Raw genomic sequence first — 22,230 nt, 5'->3', positions numbered from 1 at the left:
TCAGGAACCGGGTATTGATAGTAATTGATCAGCCATGATCTCAAAATGGCGGTGCAGGCTCGAAGGGCTGAATGGTCTACTTCTGCACCTATTGTCTATTGTCTATTCAAGGTCCGAGGGAATACCCTATCAGGTCCTGGGGATTTATCTACTCTGATTTGCCACAAGACAGCAAGCACCTCCTCTTCTTTAATCTGTATAAGTTCCATGACCTCCCTACTTGTTTGCCTTGTTTCCATAGGCTCCATTCTAGTTTCCTTAGTAAATACAGATGCAAAATACCCATTTAATATCTCTCCCATTTCTTTTGGTTCCATACATAACCGACCACTCTGATCTTCAAGAGGATCAATTTTATCCCTTACTATCCTTTTGCTCTTAAAATACCTGTAGAAGTTCTTAAAATTATCGTTCACCCTGACTGCCAAAGCAACCTCATGTCTTCTTTTAGCCCTCCTGATATCTTTCTTAAGTATTTTCTTACTCTTTTTACACTCCTCAAGCATCTTATTTCCTCCCTGTTGCCTATACATGTTATACATCTCTCTCTTCTTCTTTATCAGAGTTCCAATATCCCTCGATAGCCAAGGCTCCTTATTCTTATTCATTTTGCCTTTAACCCTGACAGGAACATACAAACTCTGCACTCTCAAAATTTCTCCTTTGAAGGTCTCCCACTTACCAATCACATCCTTGCCAGAGAACAACCTGTCCCAATCTACGATTTTTAGATCCCGTCTCATTTCTTCAAATGTGGCCCTTTTCAGCTTTAGAACGTCAACCCGAGGAACAGATCTATCTTTATTCATGATCGAGTTGAAACTAATGACGTTATGATCACGAGAACGAAAGTGTTCCCCTACACAGGCTTCCGTCACCTGCCCGAAGGAGATCTAATATTGCATCCTCTAGATCTAGGTAGATCTATATATTGATTTAGAAAACTTTCCTGAACACATTTTACAAACTCTAACCCATCTAGACGTTTAACAGTATGGGAGTCCCAATCAATGTGTGGAAAATTAAAATCCTCTACAATCACAGATTTCTGTCTCCTGCAGTTGTCTGTTATCTCTTTGCAGATTTGCTCCTCCAATTCTCGCTGACTATTGGGTACTCCATAATACAACCCTATTAATGTGGTCATACCTTCCTGTTTCTCAGCTCCACCCATAAGGCCTCAGTAGACAAGCTAATCTGTTCTGCCGAAGCACTGCTGTAATATTTTACCTGACTAGCAAAGCCACCACCCACCCTTCATCCCTCTGTCTCTATCACGTCTGAAACATTGGAACCCTGGAACATTGAGCTGCCAGTCCTGCCCCTCCTGTAGCCAAGTTTCAGTAATGGCTATGATGTCGTAATTCCACGTGTCAATCCAGGCCCTCAGCTCGTCTGCCTTTCCCACAATACTCCACGCTTTGAAATATACACACCTCAGAAGATTATTACCAGCACACACAACCTTGCTATTTGTGACTTTGCATGAACTACCAACATCATTTATTTTTACCCCAGTTCCACTATCTACTCTGGCACTTTGGTTCCCATCTAGTTTAAACCCTCCCCAATAAAACTAGCAAACCTCCCTGCAAGTATATTGGTGCCCTTGTAGTTCAGGTGTAACCCGTCTCTCTTGTACAGGTCCCACCTGCCCCTGAAGAGGTCCCGATGATCTAGAAATCTGAAACCCTGCCCCCTACACCAGTTTCTCAGCCACGTGTTCATCTGCCAGAGCATCGCACTCTTACCCTCACTGGCACGTGGCACAGGCAGCAATCCGGAGATTACTACCCTCTATCTCCTGTTTTTCAACTTCCTACCAAGCTCTCTGTACTCACTCTTCAGGACCTCCTGACTCTTTCTACCTATGTCATTGGTACCGATGTGTACCACGACATCTGGCTGATCACCCTCCCACCTCAGAATGCTGTGCAGGCGATCAGAGACATCCCTGACCATGGCACCCGGGAGGCAACAAACCATCCGGGAGTCTCTGTCACAACCACAGTATCTCCTGTCTGAACCCCTGACTATGGAGTCCCCTATCACTACCGCTCTCCTCTTCCTCCTCCCTCCGTTCTGCACTGCAGAACCAGACTCAGTGCCAGAGATCTGGCTGCCGCAGATTGTCCCAGGTAAGCCATCCTCCCCCCTCCCCCCAACAGTATCCAAATTGGTATACCTATTTTGGAGGGGAATGGCCACAGAAGAACCCTGCATTAACTGCCCTTTCCCCTTCACTCGCCTGACGGTAACCCAATTACCTGTGCCCTGTTCCTTAGGTGTAAGTACCTCATGGAAGCTACTATCTATAATCTGCTCAGTCTCCCGAATGATCCGGAGGTCATCCAGCTCCTGCTCCAGTTCCCTAATGCGGTCTGTTAGGAGCTGCAGCTGGATGCACTTCTTGCAGGGATCGTTGTCAGGGACACTGGATGTCTCCCTGACTTCCCACATCCTGCAAGAGGAGCATTCCAACATCCTGCCTGGCATATTCTCTAGTCTGAACAAAACAAAAGGAAAAACAGAAAATCAGATGTTTGAGAAAGTTTGAGATGGGCCCCTAAATGCTAACGATTTTCTATAGGGGCACAATTTTGTGCATCCTGTCTTGCTGCATCACTGCCTGGTATGGGAACTGTACTTCTCTCAATCGCAGCACTCTGCAGAGAGTGGTGCGGACAGCCCAGTGCATCTGTAGGTGTGAACTTCCTACTATTCAGGTCATTTCAGAGATAGGGGGTAAAAATGGGCCGAAGGATCATTCTGGACCCAAGCCTCATTAAGCACAAACTGGTCCAGCTGCTACCATCCGGGAAATGGTACCGCAGCGTAAAAGCCAGGACCAACAGGCTCCTTGACAGCTTCTTCCACCAGGCCATCAGACTGATTAATTCACGCTGATACAACTCTATTTCCACAATTGAATACATAAATACAGACTCACTGCACACACTTTACTGTAATTGTGCTGCTGGCGCAGAAAAACAATTTTCACGACATGTGTCCATGATATTAACCCTGATCCTGAAAATTTTTATCTGGCTGTTGTCTCATTTTTTTAGATCTGTTATTCATCATCCTCATACTGTCCTCGTTCATATCAATCCAAGTGCGCTCCAGTGCACATGGGGTTTTCCAGAAATTGCTATTTAAGTTCTTATTGTTTTGCATATTTTCCAGATCTGTTTCAGACCAGGATATTTTACCAAAATTATACATCAATATGGGCACAGTGAGTGTTTACTACCTTCGTTATATTTTTACTGTTCAGCTCTGTTTGGCAGATTTTCTTGATCCTTGATGTAAATTCAAATTTTCTTCAGCCTTGAAGTAAATTTTGTTGGAAGGTTTTCCTTTATCACACTATTATCTATTTTCTTTGCTTATTGATATCCTAAATATCCGTTTCATATTCTGTTACATTGCATCCTGATGCTCTGTTTGATATTCTACCGGCTCTATTGCACCTTTCTTTATGTTTAATCATGTTCTGTACTTTCCTAGTCTAAAGTTCATGCTTATATATTTGGAAATTAGTTCCATTATTTGAATGGTTCGTTTCAGCTTTACTGCTGCAAGAGCAAATATTTTCAAATCATCAATGTATAACTGTGTCAAGGTATAGTTCGTATATTTTTCTGATTAGATATCTGATTTTTATCTGTTTCAGTAAATTATGAGTGGGAAAGCTAGACAAAACCATAGTGGGCTTAGTGAGTCGCTTTGGAAAATCCCTCCATTTATTTTGATAGTGGTCGTTTTTCCTCTGTGGTTGTTAATAGGACGATTATTTTACGCGAATGCTTCATCAGTTGTAGAAATTTCACAAGTATTGTATGAATTATATGTATATTTGGAACTTCTCTTAAACACAAGGAACAGAATCAGATGTGTTTTTTTTTGATTGACAATATAACACTGAAAGTTTTCTGCTTTCCACAGGGTTTGAAATAGAATTACATAATCTGTTATCTGTTGTTCAAACCCGAACGGTATTCTGTCTGCTCTCCTGTGAGTATATTGTGGTTATCTAAGTTGTTATCTGAGTTGTTATTAGTTACGAGATGTACGATGCTATAATTTTAGATATAAAATTGTCTTATTATTATTAAGAGCCAATAATAACATAGTAGGTGACCATTTAGTAGTCTTATAAATGCAGAATAAAGCTGTCGTTGAGGCTGGTGGTACATACCTTCAGCCTTTTATATGTTCTGCCCCATGGGAGTATGACAGAGAGGATGTATGAGGTGGTTTGGGGTTCAGTAGCAAGACTTTGGTTCGGGTTTGTGTCTTGCCAGCTTGATTGAGTTCCTCCAGGAGGTGACAAAGGTGATGGATGCAGTCACACATGGATATTGTCTACTTGTATATTGGTAGAGTGTTTGACAAAGTCCCACATGGGAGGCTCATACAGAATATTAACATGCTTGAGAACTGTGGGGAACTGTCCTGGCTGCCAGGGACACAAACTGGGAGAAATGTCTTGGCTGGCGGGTGGTGAATCTGTGAAATTATTGTCATAGACGGCTGAGGAAGTCACTTCATTGGATATATTTAAAATGCAGGCCGATATGTTCCTGATTAGGAAGAGTGTCAACGTTTACTGGGATAATGGGGTAAAGAGGAATTGAAGAGCAAATTCACTGAGCCGAATGGCTTAATTCTGCTCCTAGGTCTTATGGTTTTAGGGAGCATCTGGAGTATTGTGTTCACTTCTGATTGTCCAGCTCTTGGAAGGATTGGAGAGGGTGCAGAACAGGTTCATCGGGATGTTGCCTGGGTTCGGTGGCATGTGCTACAAGTAGAGGTTTGATAAACTTGGTTTGTTTATTCTGGAGTTAGAATAGAGATCTGACTGAGGTGTACAAGTTTGAGAGATATGAGTCTGGGTCGACAGCTTGTATTTTGTTTTTGTTTTTGTTTGTTATTTTTTACATATGACTGGTGTCTGGTACCAGAGAGCGTTTGGTTAAGGTGAGACGGGGTAAATTTACTGCAATTGTGGGTAGTTTTTTAACAGAGTTCCGGGTGCCTGGAATTTACTGTCTGAGTCAACATGGCTTTGTGAAGGGAAGGTCATGCCTCACGAGGCTAATTGAGTTTTTTGAAGAGGTAACAAAAAGCAATTGACGGAGGTACGGTGGAATATGTGGTTTACATGGATTTTAGCAAGGCATTTGACAAGGTCTCTCACGAGAGACTCATCCAGAAAATCATGAGGCACGGGATAAGTGGAACCTTGGCTGTTTGGATAAATAATTGGCTTACAGGAAGAAAGCAGAGGGTGCAGTGGAAGGGAAGTATTCTGCGTGGAGGTCGGTGACTAGTGGAGTGCCACAGGGATCTGTCCTGGGACCCCTGCTATTTGTGATTTTTTATAAATGACCTGGATGTAGAGGTGGAAGAATGGGTGAGTAAATTTGTGGATGACATGAAGATTGGAGGAGTTGTGGATGGAGCTGTAGGTTGTCGAAGGTTACAAGAGGATATAGACAGGGTGCGGATTTGGGCAGAAAAGTGGCAGATGGGGTTCAATCCGGATAATTGTGAGGTGATGCATTTTGGAAGGACAAACCAGAATGCTGAGTACAAGTTTAATCGTTGGTTACTTAAGAGTGTGAATGAACAGAGGGACATTTGGGTTCAAATCCATACATCCCTTAAGGTCGCTGCACGGGTTGATAGGATAGTTAAGAACTCCTATGGGATGCTAGGCTTCATTAATAGGGGGATTGAGTTCAAGAGTAGAGAGGCCAAGTTAAAAATCTTCAAATCTCTGGTGAGACCGCACTTAGAGTATTGTGTTCAATTCCAGTCACCTCATTATAGGAAGGATGTGGAAGCTATGGAGAGGGTGCAGAGGAGATTTACCAGGATGTTGCCTGGTTTGGAGAACAAGTCATGTGAAGCAAGGTTAGCAGAGCTGGGACTTTTCTCTTTGGAGCGTAGAAGGATGAGAGGGCACTTGATAGAGGTCTAAAAAATTATGAGAGGCATAGATAGGCTGGATTGCTAGAACCTGTTTCCCAGGGCACCAATAGCAAACACTAGAGGGCATATGTACAAAGTTAAGGGAGGGAAGTTTAGCGGAGACATCAGGGGTAAGTTTTTTACAAAGGGTTGTGGGTGCCTGGAACAACTTGCCAGGGATGGTGGTGGAGGCTAAAACATTAAGGGTATTTAAGAACCTCTTGGACAGGCACATGGATGAAAGAAGAATAGAGGGTCACGGGGTAGTGTGGGTTTAGTACTCTTTTTAAAGGAATACATGGGTCGGCACAACATCCAGGACGGAAGAGCCTGTACTGTGCTGTAGTATTCTAGTGTCTAGAGTCTAGTGACTAGGGTCATGTCGGAGTCAACTATGTTATAGATGTTCCTAGTTATACATGAATGTGCAGTAAATGCAAGGAAATGGTCAATAATATAAGAAAGGATACCAAAGTTCTTTTTTTTTCTTTCCCAGATATATAAAGAGTGAAAAAAGGGAGAGGGTCGATATCGGGCCACTAGAAACTGCTGTTGTAGTTGCAGTAACGGGTGAAAAGGAAATGCCAGACAAACTCTGTGCAAGTCACTAGCAGAATTCCAAAAGGTAAAGATAATCAGCAAACAGAATTGCGTGTAGTGCTATTACAAAGGAAAAGGGGCTTGGAAGATGAAAGGTCTGCAGATAGAAAAGTCACCTGGACTGGGTCATAGAGTGTATCAGGAGCCTGCCTAGGGTGTGTTGGGATTCCCAGAGCGTTAGGACCTGGAGTGAAGGCTTCATCAGAACCAACAGCTGGATTAATAGAAAAATATATTGTAGAATATTCAGGCTGCAAAGAGAGATTCGTTGAATTGTTACTTGAATCCAGAGATCAGCGAATGATTAATGGCTAATTTTGATTCCCGGGTTTTGCCAAGTCACAAACTAACACTTGAGATGTGGTTTGAACTGTGCATTTGATCACTCACCTATCAGCTGAGTGGATAATTCAGATAAACCTTGGCCGATGTTCATGTATTCCTGTGGATCAGGACCTGTTTAAATATTTAAAAAAATCCATGGAAACAGAGCTAAAATAATTAAAATAACTAAAATGTTTATCTCAACGTGCCTTTGTGTTCAGTGCGTGGTTTTAACATACCGAGTTCCTGTATTTCCTTCAGTATTCTGTCCAACTTCGGTAACTCAGTCCTCCACATCAGAAAGGATTCCCACATCGCCCTCCGGGCCTGGGAGCCTTTGCCATTCACCAAACTGAGGAAGAGTCTGGAACTCTCTGCCCGGTTTCCCTTCTCTGTCAGTTCAGTGACTTTCTACAAAAGGAAACAATGAGTTTATTGTGGAGCAGACAGACAGACATGGAGAATGTGCAGGAAAGTATCTGTTCATGGCCCCGGTAGCTTCAGAACAGATGCAGTCACTGGGCTGTTGCCTCATCCTCTCTGGGTTCAGTCATTAACAGAGAAACAGTAACTGAAGGAAATTCTAAATCAATAGTGTGTAAGAATAAGGATTTACTGACACCTTGCAGTAGATGCAATGTGATTAATTTCCTTGATCTGTCAATGTGCAGCATTACATCAACAAGCTGTGACAACAAGAACGGAAGAGAGGGGGGAGAGAGAGCAAAAACAAATGGATGGCGGGCATCACTGAATCGTGGCTGAGAAAAGTTTATAGTTGGGTGCTTAAATCCAAGGATAAATATTGAATCGAAAGGATACGCAGGTAGGTGAAACTGTTGGGTTGAAACTGCTGTCATTAAACATGAAAAGTCCTGAGAAAGAGGTGATGTCGGATTAGACGATGTGGATGTTAAGAAACTGCGTAGATAAAATGACCCTGAAGGAAATTATATACAGGCATGTTAACAGTAGCCAGGATGTGGGCTACAAATTACAACTGGGGAGAGGAGAGGCATGGAAAAAGGTCAATGCTAAAATTGTCACGGGGAGTTTCAATATGCAGGTAGCTTTGGAAAATCAGGTCGGTGCTGAATCCCAAGTGAGGGAATTTATGTAGAATGCCTATGAGATGGCTTTTGAGAGAAGCCTATGGTTGAACCCAGTATAGGAAAGGCGGGTCTGGATTCTGTGTTGTGTATTGAACCAGATTTGATTAGGGAGCTTCAGCTAAATAAACCCTTAAGAGACGGTGATCATAAAATAGCAGAACTCAGCCAGCAGGTTGAAAGGGAGAAAGTAAAGTTAGAGGTATCAGTGCTACAGTAGAATAAAGGAATTACCTCGGTATGAGAGAGGAACTCGGCAATAATAAATTCGAAAATGACACTAACAGGGACAATGGCAGAGCAGGAATGGCTGAAGTTTCTCGGAGGACAAACAATCACAATGATGAAGAATTATTCTAAAGGGAGGATGATCAACCGTGGCTGACGAGGTAGTCAAAGCAGCACAAAAGCAAAGGAGGCGGCACAGAATATTACAAAATATAGTAGAAAGCTGGAGGACTGGGATGTTTTTACAAATCAACAGAAGGCAATTAAAAAGCCGTAAATAGAGAAAAAATGAAATATGAAGGTAGGCTAGAGAATGATGTAAAATAGCTTACCAAAACGTCCGTCTGATATATGAAGATTGAAAGAGAGGAGAGTGGATATTGGGCTGCTTGAAAATGACAGTGGAGAGGTACTGTCAGGGGACAAGGAAATGCCGGAAGATATTGGTCGGCATTTTGCGTCAGTCCTCACTGTAAAAACACTAGAACGTGCCAGATATTTGAGAATGTCCGGTGGCAGAAGTGAGTGTATTTGCAATTATTGCGGAGAAGGCGCTCGGAAAGCTGAAAGTTCTGAAGATAGATGAGTCCAGATCAACTCACCCGATTGCTTCTGAAAGAGGAGGCTGAAGAGATTGTGGAGACATTAGTAATGATCACTGAAGAATCACTAGATTTTGGAATGGTTCCGGAGGACTGATCATTTTAAACTATAGACCAGTTAGTCTGATCAGCGTTTGGGAAGATGTCAGCAGTCGGTAATTGAGGATAAGGTTTCGGGGTATTCGGACGCACATGATAAGAAAAAGGCCAACATCCATGGAAGGGAATCTTGCCTGACAGAACTGTTGGAATTTTTTGAGAGAACAGCATGCTGGGTCGACAACAGAGAGTCAGTGCAAGTTGTTTACTTGGACTTCCCGAGGACCTTTGACTAGGTGTCCCACATGGACCGATGAAAAAATGGACACATCAGTGGCAATTGGAATGTAGTATAGTGAGGTACGTGGCCATATACTGTAGCAGAAATAATGAAGACGTAGACTATTTTTGAATCTGGGAGAAAATTCAGAAATCGGAGTTGTAAAGAGTCTCTGGAGACCTGGTGCAGGATTCCGTGCAGGTTGAGTCGGTGTTCGGAAAGACAAATACAAAGCTAGCATTCATTTCGAGAGGATCAGAATATAAGAACAAGCACTGGCCAGACCACACTTGCATATTTTGATCCCCTGTTCAGAGAAAATATGTGATGGCATCGTGAAAAATCCAGAGAGGAATCTAAACTAACAGACCCTGTGATATTAAACCAGATTTTGATGGGAATGGATCCTGGATGCACCTGTACTGGCCGGAGTGTGGAAGGATGAGGGGGAATCTGATTGCAACCTGTGGAATATCGAAAGGCATTGAGAGGACGTGGAGATGATGTTTCTAAGTGGGGGAGTCTAGAACCAGACGGAACAGCCTCAGATTAGAGGGACGTCCATTTAGAACAGAAATGAGGAGATTATTTAGCCGAGGAGTAGTGAATCTGTAGAATTCATTGGCACTGACAGCTGCGGAGACCAGGTCATTGAGTATATTTAAAACAGAGGTTGGTATCTTCTTGACTAGTCTGGTCAGCAAAGTTCACTGGGAGAAGGCAGGAGAATGGGGCTGAGGGGGATAGTACATCACCCATGATGTAATGGCGGAGCAGAATCGATGGGCCTAATGGCCAATTGTGTTCTGATGCCTTATGGTCTCATGATGTGTAAAGACAAAAGAAGATTAAGAAATGTCAGTACGGCTATCTTATAATGGAGGTGGTTACTGCCTGGCACTCATACCGTAAAATGGTAATGACATCCTGAATGCAGGCATGGGCTTCCTGAGTAACTGAGGAATTATGAATTAAACATTGAATAGTCTTCAAGCAACATACACCTATGATGGAATTAAGGTAACTGAATATGGATGGACTTAGGACATCACTCTGAGAAATAAGAGAGGCAGCGTTTAAGGGTAAGCACAACATTGTGGGCCGAAGGGCATGTACTGTGCTGTACTGTTCTATGTTCTGTGTCCCGGATTTGAATGATTGATCTCCTAGAACAGATATCAGTAGGGAATAATGGACAACAATTATGAAATAAATCAGTATAATTCCCTGATGGCCCACTGCACTGTAAAATAATCCCTCAGTTTCACTGCTACCAGGTCTGAGGAGTTACAGTTGTGAAAGAAATTTAACCAGTAAAGCAGACGTCTCCAGATGATGAATTTATAGATCAGCATCATCTTTACAGATCACCTCTTGCCTTTGGATAATGCCTGTGAGATTCATTACAGACAGCGCCAATGAATCCCAACGAGAACAGAGTTACTCACGGGTGTAACACACTTGATTTTCTAATACCACTCATGGCTGAATAGGTCAGATCTAGGACAAGACAATCACTGTTTGTGAGCTCCAAGGAGAGTGACCTGAAATGGTGTGTCCCTGTCTCTCATTAGTCAGATATTCTGCAAGTTAGCAGTTTTTTTTTTTTTGTTTGCCCCTTCCCTTTCAGGAAATCCTATTGATCTCCTTCCCTTTCAGGACAACCTGTTGATTTCTTGGGATCATGAGATATCAGCTAGTCACCAGATTTATTTTATGTTTTGTGCTTTCTTCTGCCCTTTTAGATCAATCTATTGATTTTTGTGGTCATAAGATATCAGCTTTGTGCGTGATCTTTCACATCTAATCAATCTCAGAGATTTTCGAGGAAGTTACCGGGAAAGTTGATGAAGGCAAGGTTGTGGATATTGTCTACATGGACTTCAGCACAGTACAGGATCAACAGGTGTACCTTGTACACCTACAAGGTCCCGTACAGGACGTCTGTCTAGAAGATTCAGTTGCTTAGCATTCAAGATAAAGTAGTAAACTGGATTAGACACTAACTTTTTGGAAAGAATCCGGAGTGTCACTATAGACTGTTGCATTTCTGTTTGGCGCCTGTAGCTCGTGCAGTGTCACGGGGATCGGTGCTGTGCTTGTTGTTGTTTGTCATCTATATCAATGATCTGGATGAAATTACGGTTAACAGCATCAGCAAATTTGCTGTTGACTCCAACATTTGGAAGGTGCAGTGGACAAAGAGGAAGACTACACGAGCTTGCAGTGAGGTCTGGACCAACCGGAGAATGGGTTTAAAAGGGGCCGATGCAATTTAATGCAGACAGGTGCAAGGTGTTGCACTTTGGATGGACCAATCAGGGTAGATCCTACTGAGAGACCGGTAGAACAAAGTGATCTGGGAATACAGGTACATAAGCCATTGAAAGTGGCAGCAAATGTTGATAGGCTCTGAAAGAAAGTTTCTTAGCGCATTAACCTTGGTAAAGGAAAATATCGTGTACGATATGATGTTGTATTAGACGTTGGAGAGGCCTAATTTGGATATTATGTGCAGTTCTGCACACCTACCTGCAGAACAGATGGAAATAAGTTTGAAAGAGTACAGAAAAAAAAACATTACAAGGATGTTACCTGGACTGGAAGACCTAAGTTATAAGAAAAGAGTGAACTGATTAGGACTTTATTCATTGGAACATGAAAGATTGAGTGGAGATTTGTTAGAAGTGTGCACAATTACATTGGGATATAGATAGGATAAATGCAAGCAGGCATTTTGTACTGAGGTAAAGAGGTACTCCAACAAGAGGTTATCACTAAAGGGTGAAAGGTGAAAAGTTCAAAGGGTACAAAAGTGAAACCGGTTTACTCAGAGGGTGGTGAGAGTGCGAAACTAGCTAGCAGGGCAAGTAGTGCAGTGGTTAAGAGAATTCTGAATAGATGCTTGCGTGATGAGCGTATAGAGCGCCATGGCCTGGTGCAGGTCAATGGGAATAAGTAGATTCTGTAGTCTGGCATGGAATAGATGGGCCAAATGGCCTGTTTCTGTACTGTGCTTTGCTGTGACTATGACAAATCAGCCACACATTGTTTGGGAACTCACGGAGCCAAGACAAGCTGTGGTTAGCTGGTTTCCCTCCCTCAGGTACCGCAGTGAAGCCGGTTGGCCCAATTGACAGTTTAATACTCATCCTGGATTAATGAGATGAGGTGAAGCTACCCGACGGTTCAGCCAAGATTTGAAATTAGTTTCAGACCGAATGCCTTTTGGAAGTCCAGATATGCAGCCACTGCTCTTACTTCACACTGATAAATACAGCAGGTGATACAAGAAAAGGTGATGCTAAACCTGCAGTTCCCAGTGCTCCCCACCTTAAAAACTGAAACCAGATCTGCGAGAGACGAGTCAGAGATCAAAGTCTCCATTCCCAAGTCGATCTCCTAAAACGTGCAGGAGATTAATGTTCATCACTATTCCCTCTGATACCAGCAGATCAGTGACAATACACGAACTGTACTCACCTCATTTTCTTCTCTACTGAAATGTCCCTCCTTTGTCAACATCCAACCCAATCTCTCAACCTTTTCTTCAATTGCTTGTTTGAGTCTGTCTCTGTAGAACTTTGTCAGTTGGTACAGTCGATATTCCTCCCCCTGTGCCAGGAGGTCGGAGATTGTAAACTCTGGCTCTGTGAATATAAAAAGGAAAATGTAGGCTTGAACTCAGATATCCCTCGTCTCCACCGCTCTCACCCAACTCAACAAAAAAACGTGTCTTGAACCTGCCTACAGATACAAAATTAGATTAATTCTCCATCTCCAACACCATCACACTGAGCACGGAGTCCCCCTACGGCTGTGTGCACAGACCACTGCTGTTCACTCTGCTGACCCACGACTGTGCTGCAACACACAGCTCGATCCACATCATCAAGTTCGCCAATGACATGACCGTGGTGGGTCTCATCAGCAACAACGACGAGTCAGCTTACAGAGAGGAGGTGCAGCGGCTATCGGACTAGTGCAGAGCCAACAAACTGTCTTTGAATGTAAACAAAACAAAAGAGATGGTTGTTGACTTCAGGAGGGCACGGAGTGACCACTCCACTGAAGATCGACGGCTCCTCGGTAGAGATCGTTAAGAGCAACTATTTTCTTGGTGTTCATCTAGCGGAGAATCTCACCTGGTCCCTCAACACCAGCTCCATAGCAAAGAAAGCCCAGCAGCGTCTCTTCTTTCTGTGAAGGCTGAGGAAAGTCCATCTCCCACCCCCCATCTTCATCACATTCTACAGTGGTTGTATTGAGAGCATCCTGAGCAGTTTCACTATTGCCTGTTTCGGAAATTGCACCATCTCAAATTGCAAGACCCTGCAGCGTATAGTGAGGTCAGCTGAGAAGACCATCGGGGTCTATCTTCCCGCCATCATGGACATTTACACCACACGCTGCATCCGTAAAGCCAGCAGCATTATAAAGGATCCATGCACCCCTCATACAATCTCTTCTCCCTCCTGCCATCTGGGAAAATGCACCGAAGCATTCGGGCTCTCACGACCAGACTATGTAACTGTTTCTTCCCCCAAGCTATCAGACTCATCAATACCCAGCGCCTGGCCTGACACCTTACTGCCCTATTGTCACGTATATTATTTATTGTAATGTCTGCACTGTTTTGTGCACTTTATGCAGTCCTAGATAGGTGTGTAGTTTAGTGTAGTTGTTGTGTGTTTTTTTTTTCTTTTCCTCTGATGTTTTTTTTAAGTAGTTCAGTCTAGTTTTTGTAATGTGTCATGCAACACCATGGTCCTGAAAAGCGACTCATTTTTACTATGTACTGTATCAGCAGTTATGGTCGAAATGGCAATAAAAAAGTGACTTGACTTGACTTGACTTGAATCTAACACTTGCCTTAAAGCCTACCCAACAATGTTCTAGGCATTACGTAATAGAAGGACTACATTTAATATAAACCAGTCCATCCCCCATCCGACCCATTCACCTATTTAAATTTGGATGGGCATAAATGTTGGGACTGTCGGTAATATTCGCTTCCCGGAGATACTCGCTCCATCCTGGCGAATACATTTCCCCTGATTCACATCCCGGAAACACTCTCCTCATCTGGACAGCTGCATTTCCTCCAATTCACATCCTGGAAATCCTCAGAGCAGGTAATACATTTCCTGTAGTGGGGTAACAGCTGCCCAGTGCACCACATGTACCACACCCACACATTTTCCCTCTCCTCTGACCAACCCTCCAACAAGGCCTCACCTTTACCCTCCATCCTACCGCATTCTGTGAGCACATCACCCTCATATTTCACTCACCTGCTCCTTCTTGGGGACTTGACAGTTCTGTGTTCAATGAGCTTCTGAGCCGACAGACAGTCGCCTCACTTGTGCCAGTTCCAGGGTCCTGATCGGTGTCTCTGACGTCACTGTCTCTGGGCTGAATTTTCTCCTCCTTCTCTGCGGCCAGACCGCATTCCATTGGGACATCGCTCTCAATCTGACCCTGCGTTGGTACCTTGCTTCCCGTGTCCCGATCATCTTCCCTCGACGATCTGCCTGGTAAAATCCTCTTCAGTACGTTCCGTACTAGTTTCAATTTTCCACATGAAATAAATAATGAATTGTACGTTATACAAGTATGATTTAGATCTGAGCAAAACTGATTCAGACTGCAATGGAGCCGAGACTCTGGCTGACCAGATTTGGAATGGAACTGTGCTGGTTAATGTGAACTGTACACCCTGTCAGGTGACCATCCCGATAAGCCGGTGACTGGACATATTTACTCCCAGTAAAATAGCACGATAAGCACGGTAATACCAATCACAGCAGTTGAACGCACGGATGACCACGGGATCATAATGCACCGATGTCCGGTGATCCTGGGAAATATCACTGTGATTATCTTCCACAAGCTAAAATCCCCCTCGGTCACTAACTGTCCAGTAGTCTGTGTCACACAAAGACCAACAACAGGATTACACATGGTCCAGTCTGCTGGATCACACATTCTCCAGTTGCTTTGTCACACGAGGGGCTGGAGACTGGACAAGGGGACTGGAGTTGCTTTCTCCAGTCCCCTTGGTCACTGACTGACCATTCCCTTGAGACGCACGTCCTCCGGTCCCCTGGGTCGCAGGCTGACCATTCCCTTGCGATCTATGCTGACCTCTCCCCTGGTTCCCATCTTATCCCCCACCTGCTGATCATCATGTATCAACTATGCATGTCATTGGCAAAGTCTTGGTTATAGAGCTTTGTGTGTAGTTGCAGTTGCTAATCTATAGGATGGAGGTGATGAAGCTGGAAAGTATGAAGTGAAGAATGAGGACTACGGTACTGGACTTGTTGTTTTTTGTGTTATATGATTGGGCTGGGGCAGCTTGCCCTGGAGCTCAGGAGCTTGAAGGGTGATAGATATCTCTCTCTCTCTCTCTCACACACACACACACACACACACACACACACACACACACACACACACACACACACACACACACACACACACACACAAAATCAGGGGTGCAGATAGGGTAGATGGTCACAGTCCTTTTGCCCGGGCAAGGGAGTCTGAGACTCGAGGGCAGAAATTTAAAAGGGATCAAAGGGACATTTTTCCACGTGGTGGCTGATGGGTATAAATTACATGCATCCAGAGGAGGCCGCAAACACAAATAAAATTACAAAATTGAGAGCATGTGGGGAGGAAAAAGGGGAGAAGAAGTTTACGAGGGAAATTTGGGAAAACTGCAGGAAAATGAGACATTTAGATCAGAATGAATTATATGGGCCGAAGGACCCGTTTCCAGGCTGGAGCATCGTTTTTATTCCAGCTGGAATCTCAGATTTGAGCACAATCACAATGTCTACAGGTGACACAGACATTTGGTCTTTGGTTATGCTGGGTTTCCCAGCCAAGATCCTGGGAATTTAAATTCAGGTAGATCATATCAAGAGGGAAATATTTAGAAACTCAGGTTCACCATTTCTCCACATCCCAGACATTCACTAGGGTATTGAAACTCCGAAGCAGATCACAAATGTATCTACAATGAGCTGCCTCCTGATCCTCAGCCATTCCCAGCACCGGCAATGAACTCCGCTCCGCTACAGAAAACAGATTTCGGTGACACCCCTCCTCCTTTGCGTAGCAGGCAAGAAAAACCAGGGGGGAGTTGGTAGCTTTCCTTCCAAAACCTGCAATGCTGTGTTATCATAGAATCTCGGAAATCCCGGAAATGCTCCTATCATCTGGTTCTGAATTTTATAAATGAAAGTTGAAGATGTCTTGCATATCAGGGCCTGTCTGGAGGTGAAATGGACCCTGACCCTGAACATTCACATAAACCACGAGATCTCTGTCACACTGCTGTCTGTGTTTCACTCACGACCACCTGATTCAGGAGCCCCTGCTCCTTTCGCTCAGCTGAAGCTTTGTATGATGAGCGGAGTGATTCGACCATTACTGGTGTCAGGTCCCTGCGCTGGAACTGTTGGTTTGATCAATTACTCAAGGCCGCTTTACCAGTGGGATAAATGACACTGCTGGATGAAACTTTTCTATGCCCTGTTAACACCTGTGTCAGTTTTTTAATCTGAACTATTGTGTACAAACGCGATAAAAGTTTAATTCAAAGATCCCTGTGATCATACCTTTGTCCATTCTGATTCTGACTGACGATTGTTGATTGTCGTCGTCTTGTTTACACTTTGGTCGCTCTGCAGGACAGCTCCACCTGCTGGTGAGGCTCTAAATTTCACAACAAGCAGACAGTGAGTCAGAGAGTACGACTACTTTGCAAATATGACAGTATTTCCATCCCCTGTAGCATTTGGCATGGGGACCAAACATTCCCTGTTAGTAACCACTTCCACACCATATCTGTCCACTGATACCTGGCGCATCTGCTGACAGAGTCACAGAGCAATAAAATCCAAATTCAGAGCGTTCAGCCCAACGAGACAATGCCAACCACAGTGCCCACTGATATGGTCACAATTTCCTGTGATGGGGCTATCTCCCTTCTGGCCTCTTCACTCCATCTACACACCCCAACTGCTTTTTGAATTATGCAACTGCACCTGCCTCATCCACTTCCTCTGGCTGTTTCCTCCACATGATCCCCAACATCTGCATGAATCCGCTGCTGATCAGATTGGGTTTGCAATCTCTTTACCAGCCCCTGTCCATTTAGATTCCCTAGATGCTACGATAATCTTCACTGTGAACAGCAACTACTAACGTTGTGCATTCTGCGAACTTACCAGTCAAGTAATCCTTGTGCAACCGCATCCAAATCATTGCTATAAAATAACGAATATCAAAGGTCCCAATTTGTAGCCTCGCAGCACACCGCTAATTACTCGCCTCCATTGCGAGGAGAAACCTTCAACCAGCACTCTTTGCTTGCTACCTTGAAGCTAATTTAGAATACATCCAATTTGCTCTCTCCGGACAGCATGGGACCTAATCACTGAGATCAAGCTGTCATGTGACACCTTGTCAAAGGCTTTGCTGAAGTCCAATGTGCAACGTTCTTAGGAAAATAACTTTGAATTTCCAGCTCTGCTTAATGTCACGTTCACAGGTTCTGACAATGTAATTAGCAGAAAGGTACTTGATGAGGCCAAGGTATGTCAATGTAAATTATGGGTCGCCATGTGCTCGTTAGGACTGAATAAAATGCAAAGTTGGGATATTTTGCTTTATAAATGGTCTGTTCTCAGCAGAGGCCTGCGCGACGATATATTCGAGGGTAAGTATACCACTGCAGATTGCAATAGCCAATGGGATCAAGGGCATGTTGCTGCAGTTCATGGTAATTCCACATTTCTACAATCACTACAACACGACACACTTGGGGCCTCTTATAAAGGGATGAAATTGTCAACTCATTTTAAGATGATTATAACGTAACAAGGAAACATCAGAACTAACCAAAAGCTACTTCAGATGATGCAGGACCTTCAAATGAGCAAACACTCAGATAATGTGAGTGACTTTAAAGAGTTGGGGTTCTGAAAGCACATTACCAGACCTGGAGTGATTGCAACTGGGACTGACAGAGGCATTCCACCTATTTCGTACCTTCCTTTGTAAAGATATGCAATGTTTACAGGACCAGTGTTTGAGTGAATGAGACTCACCAAACTTTCTCCTGACTGAATCAATGAAAACTCTGAGTCAGAGGGTTCTCTTCAGTTGGTACTCTCAGTCCTCGGGCTGGTTCACTTGTCGCTGTTCCCTCGTTCTCATTCGTGCCTTCTTTCCAGCTGTGGGCTTTTCTTCCAATAAATCTCTCACCGCAGGTCGAACTTTAACCAGAGAGATAATGAAGCACATTAATCATCTGCCTGCAACTCAAAGCACAAACACATGCAGATATGGTCAACGGGTTCAGTTGTTATTCAGGCCAAACATCTGAAGAGGAAATAAATGTGATGTAAGTGACGTTGACCGTGGAGTGATCGCTGGTGCCAGACCGGGTGGTCTGAGTGTTACGGAAACTGATCAGCAGCTTGGATTCTCAAGTATAAATCTCTCGGTTTACTGAGAATGGTCCGGAATCAAACCAAAGGAAAATCCAGTGAACAGCGGTTCTAAAGGCACTGTTAATGAGAGAAATCAGTGATATTGGCCAGACTGATTAAATCCGACAGGAAAGCGGCAGGAACTCAAATAACCACGCACTCCGACAGCGGAGTGCAAGAGAGCGTCACTGAGCGCCTAACATAGAATGTGGACGGGGTGCAGCCGCAGTAAACCCCGAGCATTCACTCAGTGTCACATCATTAGGAACAGGGGATACATGCAGTTTCAGTGTTCATCATGATTATTCCCTGGATCACGTCTTGAATGACGGATCAATATGAGGTACTAGCCAGTTCTCCCGGAGTTTGCTTGTGGCTAGGCTGGTCACAAGTATATTGGTCAAGGCCCCTGCAATCTCTTCGCTTGCCTCTCTCTGTAACGTGTGGTATATCCCATCAGGGCCTGGAGGTTTATACGCCTTAATGCACTCTAAGAGACCCAACACTGTCTCCTCCCTTACTTCAAAATGCCTGTGTATACTTGTACTCTCCGCACTGATCTCCCTATCCTCCTTGTCTTTCTCCTTGGTAAATATTGATGTCAGTTACTCATTAAGGACCTCACACACATTCTCGAGGGCTCTGTTTGATTCGGCCTTCCTGAGCTTTACATACTTTTCCTTTTCCTGCTTGACTAAATTCATCACTTCTCACGATATTTAAGGTTCTCTGACGCTAACAATCCTGTCATTTCGTCATACTGGAATATACGCGTCCTATACTCCGTGCAGATGGACTTTAAACACCCTCCACATGTCAGAAGTGGACTTGCCAGTGTTACGAAGGATGAACAGCTCTGATGGGCAGAAGGGTGCAGAGTTGCCCATGTTCCCCCCCCCCCCACTTTGGAGAATCACAAACCGTTACCGTTGCTATGCTGCTAATGAGAGAGAGAGATGTAAGAGAAAACATGCTGGAATTGGAACATCTGCTACAAATAAGAGAGAGATAAAACAGGGGAGTGAGACTTGTTGATCCACCATATCATGACTTCTGAAAGACTTATGACTTCTGAGAGGGTTGTTCACCTTGTACCATTCTGTTCATTAAAATCCCTCAGTGGACAGCCGGAGTGGGCTGGTTTGATAGACACAGCCATTCAAAATTGATGGACAGCTGAGACCCCGTGAGTAGGGATAAAAGTGAGGTCTGGGGAGACTCCCTTCAGACACACCAGGAGACACACTATTGAGCACTGCTTGAGTGTTGGAACCCACGTGAAGGTGTGGGACATCGGAGACCGAACAAAGGGATTGGTCAGTTTAACTCACAGTGTTATAGCAGGGCCGGTGGGGGCTTGTGTGTGTGTCCACTCATGCCAGAGTGACGAGTCCACCACAGAAGAACGGTCTAGCTGAAGGACAGAGGGGTCATACCTGAATGGCCACAACACATCGACGGATCAAGAACGTAAAGGAAGGTTGGAAGGTTTGCCTGCCTGTAGCTGTTACATCTTGCTCTCTCTCTCTCTCTCTCTCTCTCTCTCTCTCAACACAACGGCCAACATCTACCTCAGCACGTATGAACTGAACTGTACGTTATATTCACATATGACAATTCATTATCCCCTAGACATTGATATAGCTTGTTTATTATTGATTATTATTATACCCACACTTTTAGGTTTAGTATTGCTAACGTGTATTATCTATATATTTGCACTATTGATATTGATTTGTGTATTTTACTAATAAACACTGTTTGAAAATAGTACCACCAGACTCCAACGGATACTTCTTTCTCTGCTGGTTAGACACCCAGTTGCGGGGTACGTGGCAAATTGGGGGCTCGTCCGGGATTTGATTCCAAAATTGCGGGGCCAGAGAATTCGGTTATAAGTCCATTATCTGATCTGGCTGCGTGGGTAACCAGACGGGAATCAGCAGAGATGGAAATAGACAAATTTATAAAGAACCCTACTATGGAGGCATTGGAGAATGCCAGGAAGGTGGGATTGGTGAGTGTTGCGAGACGTTTAAATCTCTCGGCGGTGAAATCGTCGATGAGAAAGTGGGAGATACAGAGGGCCATAGCCCAGCATTATGCATCCAAGGCTGTGTTCGCGCCTGATGCATTCAACCTGTTCCCTGAGAAGAAACCAGTTGATGGGGTGGCTCAGTTAGAGATGGAAAAAATAAGGTTGGAGATGGAGAAGAGGAAAATGGAGTATGAGATCCTGCTAATGGAGTTGGAGGCGAAAAGGAAGAACGAAAGAGCTGAGTTGGTTGAGAAGGAGAAGCAGAGGCAGCATGAACTTCAGATGAGGCAGCTAGAAGCGGAGGAGGAAGAAAGGAAAGCTGAAAGGAGGAAAGAGGAAGCTGAAAGGAGGATGGAGGAGGAATAGAAACAACGGCAGTTCGAGAGGGAGAGATGGCAACATGTGGGTAGCGGGGCAGACCGAGCGGAGAAGTTTAATGTTAGTAGGGAGTTTAGGTTAGTACCTCCGTTCGAGGAGACGGACGTTGATAGTTACTTCTTGCATTTTGAAAAGGTGGCCGTGAATTAGAAGTGACACAGAGATCAGTGGGTGGCGCTGTTACAAAGTGTATTAAAAGGAAAGGCTCAACAGGCATATGCAGCATTGTCCATGGAAGAGTCTGAGGATTACGAGGAAGTAAAAGAGGCTATCCTTCGGGCCTATGAGTTGGTACCTGAAGCGTATAGACAAAAGTTCAGAGATTTAATGAAACTGGAATCAGACATATACAGAGTTTGCCTATGATAAGGGTATGCTCTTGGATCGCTGGTGCGCTGCAGAAAAGGTGGAGGAGGATTTCTATCGTTTAAGAGAGTTAATTCTGATTGAAGAATTTAAAGGGTGTGTTTCGGATAATATCCGGACGTATCTGAACGAGAAGTCGAATAAGTCTATAACGGAATTTGCCAGGTTAGCAGATGAATATGCCCTAACCCACAAGACAAAGTTTCCCCCAAATAAGAGTTACCAGAAAGGCAGTAGAGACGGTAGAGAAAGTCCACCGGCTAAGGTAGAGAATAAGCTGGGAGCTAGTGGTAAAGATAAGGAGGAGGGCAAGCAAGCTGGCAGGAAGGTTCCTGGCTTGACCTGTTATAATTGTGGAAAGGTTGGTCATATTGCATCTAAGTGCTTTGCTCCGAAGAAGGAGACCGGAAAAGGAAAAACAGCAATCCCTACAGGTTGCATTGAGTCGATCAGCAGATCACCGAGGAAGGCAAAGGTAGATAGAGTACGAGAGGGCCGTCAGAAATTTATTTCAGAAGGGACGGCATCTGTGAAAGAAGGAGAGACCCCAGTTTCAATGAGAATCTAAGGGATACTGGGGCTGACCAGTCATTGATCCTAAGTAAGGTGCTAGGTTTCGGTCCTGAAACTGGAGAGGTGGCATTAAGAGGCGTAGGAAAAGGGACAGGAGCTGTACCTTTGCACAGGATCATTTTAAAATGTGACCTGGTATCTGGACGGCGTGGACGTCCTTCTTGGTAATGATTTAGCAGGTGGTGACGTGTGTTCAGCAGTGAAG

At 44.2% G+C, this 22,230-nt stretch overlaps 2 protein-coding genes across 3 annotated transcripts in view; one reads left to right on the top strand and one right to left on the bottom strand.

Annotated features, from left to right (window-relative positions):
- The window catches only part of LOC140722508 (NACHT, LRR and PYD domains-containing protein 3-like), an 863,879-nt gene that overhangs the window by 49,102 nt on the left and 792,547 nt on the right, over positions 1-22,230 (bottom strand). Inside the window, exons 2-7 of one of the 2 annotated variants that reach the window (XM_073037233.1) lie at positions 18,287-18,454; positions 16,793-16,889; positions 14,456-14,725; positions 12,645-12,811; positions 7,143-7,314; positions 6,970-7,035 (exon numbers count right to left, since the gene is read on the bottom strand). In XM_073037233.1, the coding sequence (XP_072893334.1) occupies positions 6,970-7,035; positions 7,143-7,314; positions 12,645-12,811; positions 14,456-14,725; positions 16,793-16,802 (685 nt within the window). In that variant the 5' untranslated portion in view covers positions 16,803-16,889; positions 18,287-18,454. The remainder of the gene's footprint in view (positions 1-6,969; positions 7,036-7,142; positions 7,315-12,644; positions 12,812-14,455; positions 14,726-16,792; positions 16,890-18,286; positions 18,455-22,230) is intronic. The other variant, XM_073037232.1, reaches the window with a different exon arrangement.
- LOC140722503 (cell adhesion molecule CEACAM1-like) overlaps positions 1-22,230 on the top strand; it is a 392,933-nt gene that overhangs the window by 122,155 nt on the left and 248,548 nt on the right. The window lies entirely within an intron of this gene.

This window comes from Hemitrygon akajei, unplaced genomic scaffold, assembly GCF_048418815.1.
Source record: "Hemitrygon akajei unplaced genomic scaffold, sHemAka1.3 Scf000078, whole genome shotgun sequence".
In the NCBI taxonomy this organism is placed as follows: Eukaryota; Metazoa; Chordata; class Chondrichthyes; order Myliobatiformes; family Dasyatidae; genus Hemitrygon; species Hemitrygon akajei.
The sequence above is the reverse complement of the archived record's forward strand: the minus strand, read 5'-3'. Positions and strand labels throughout refer to the sequence as shown.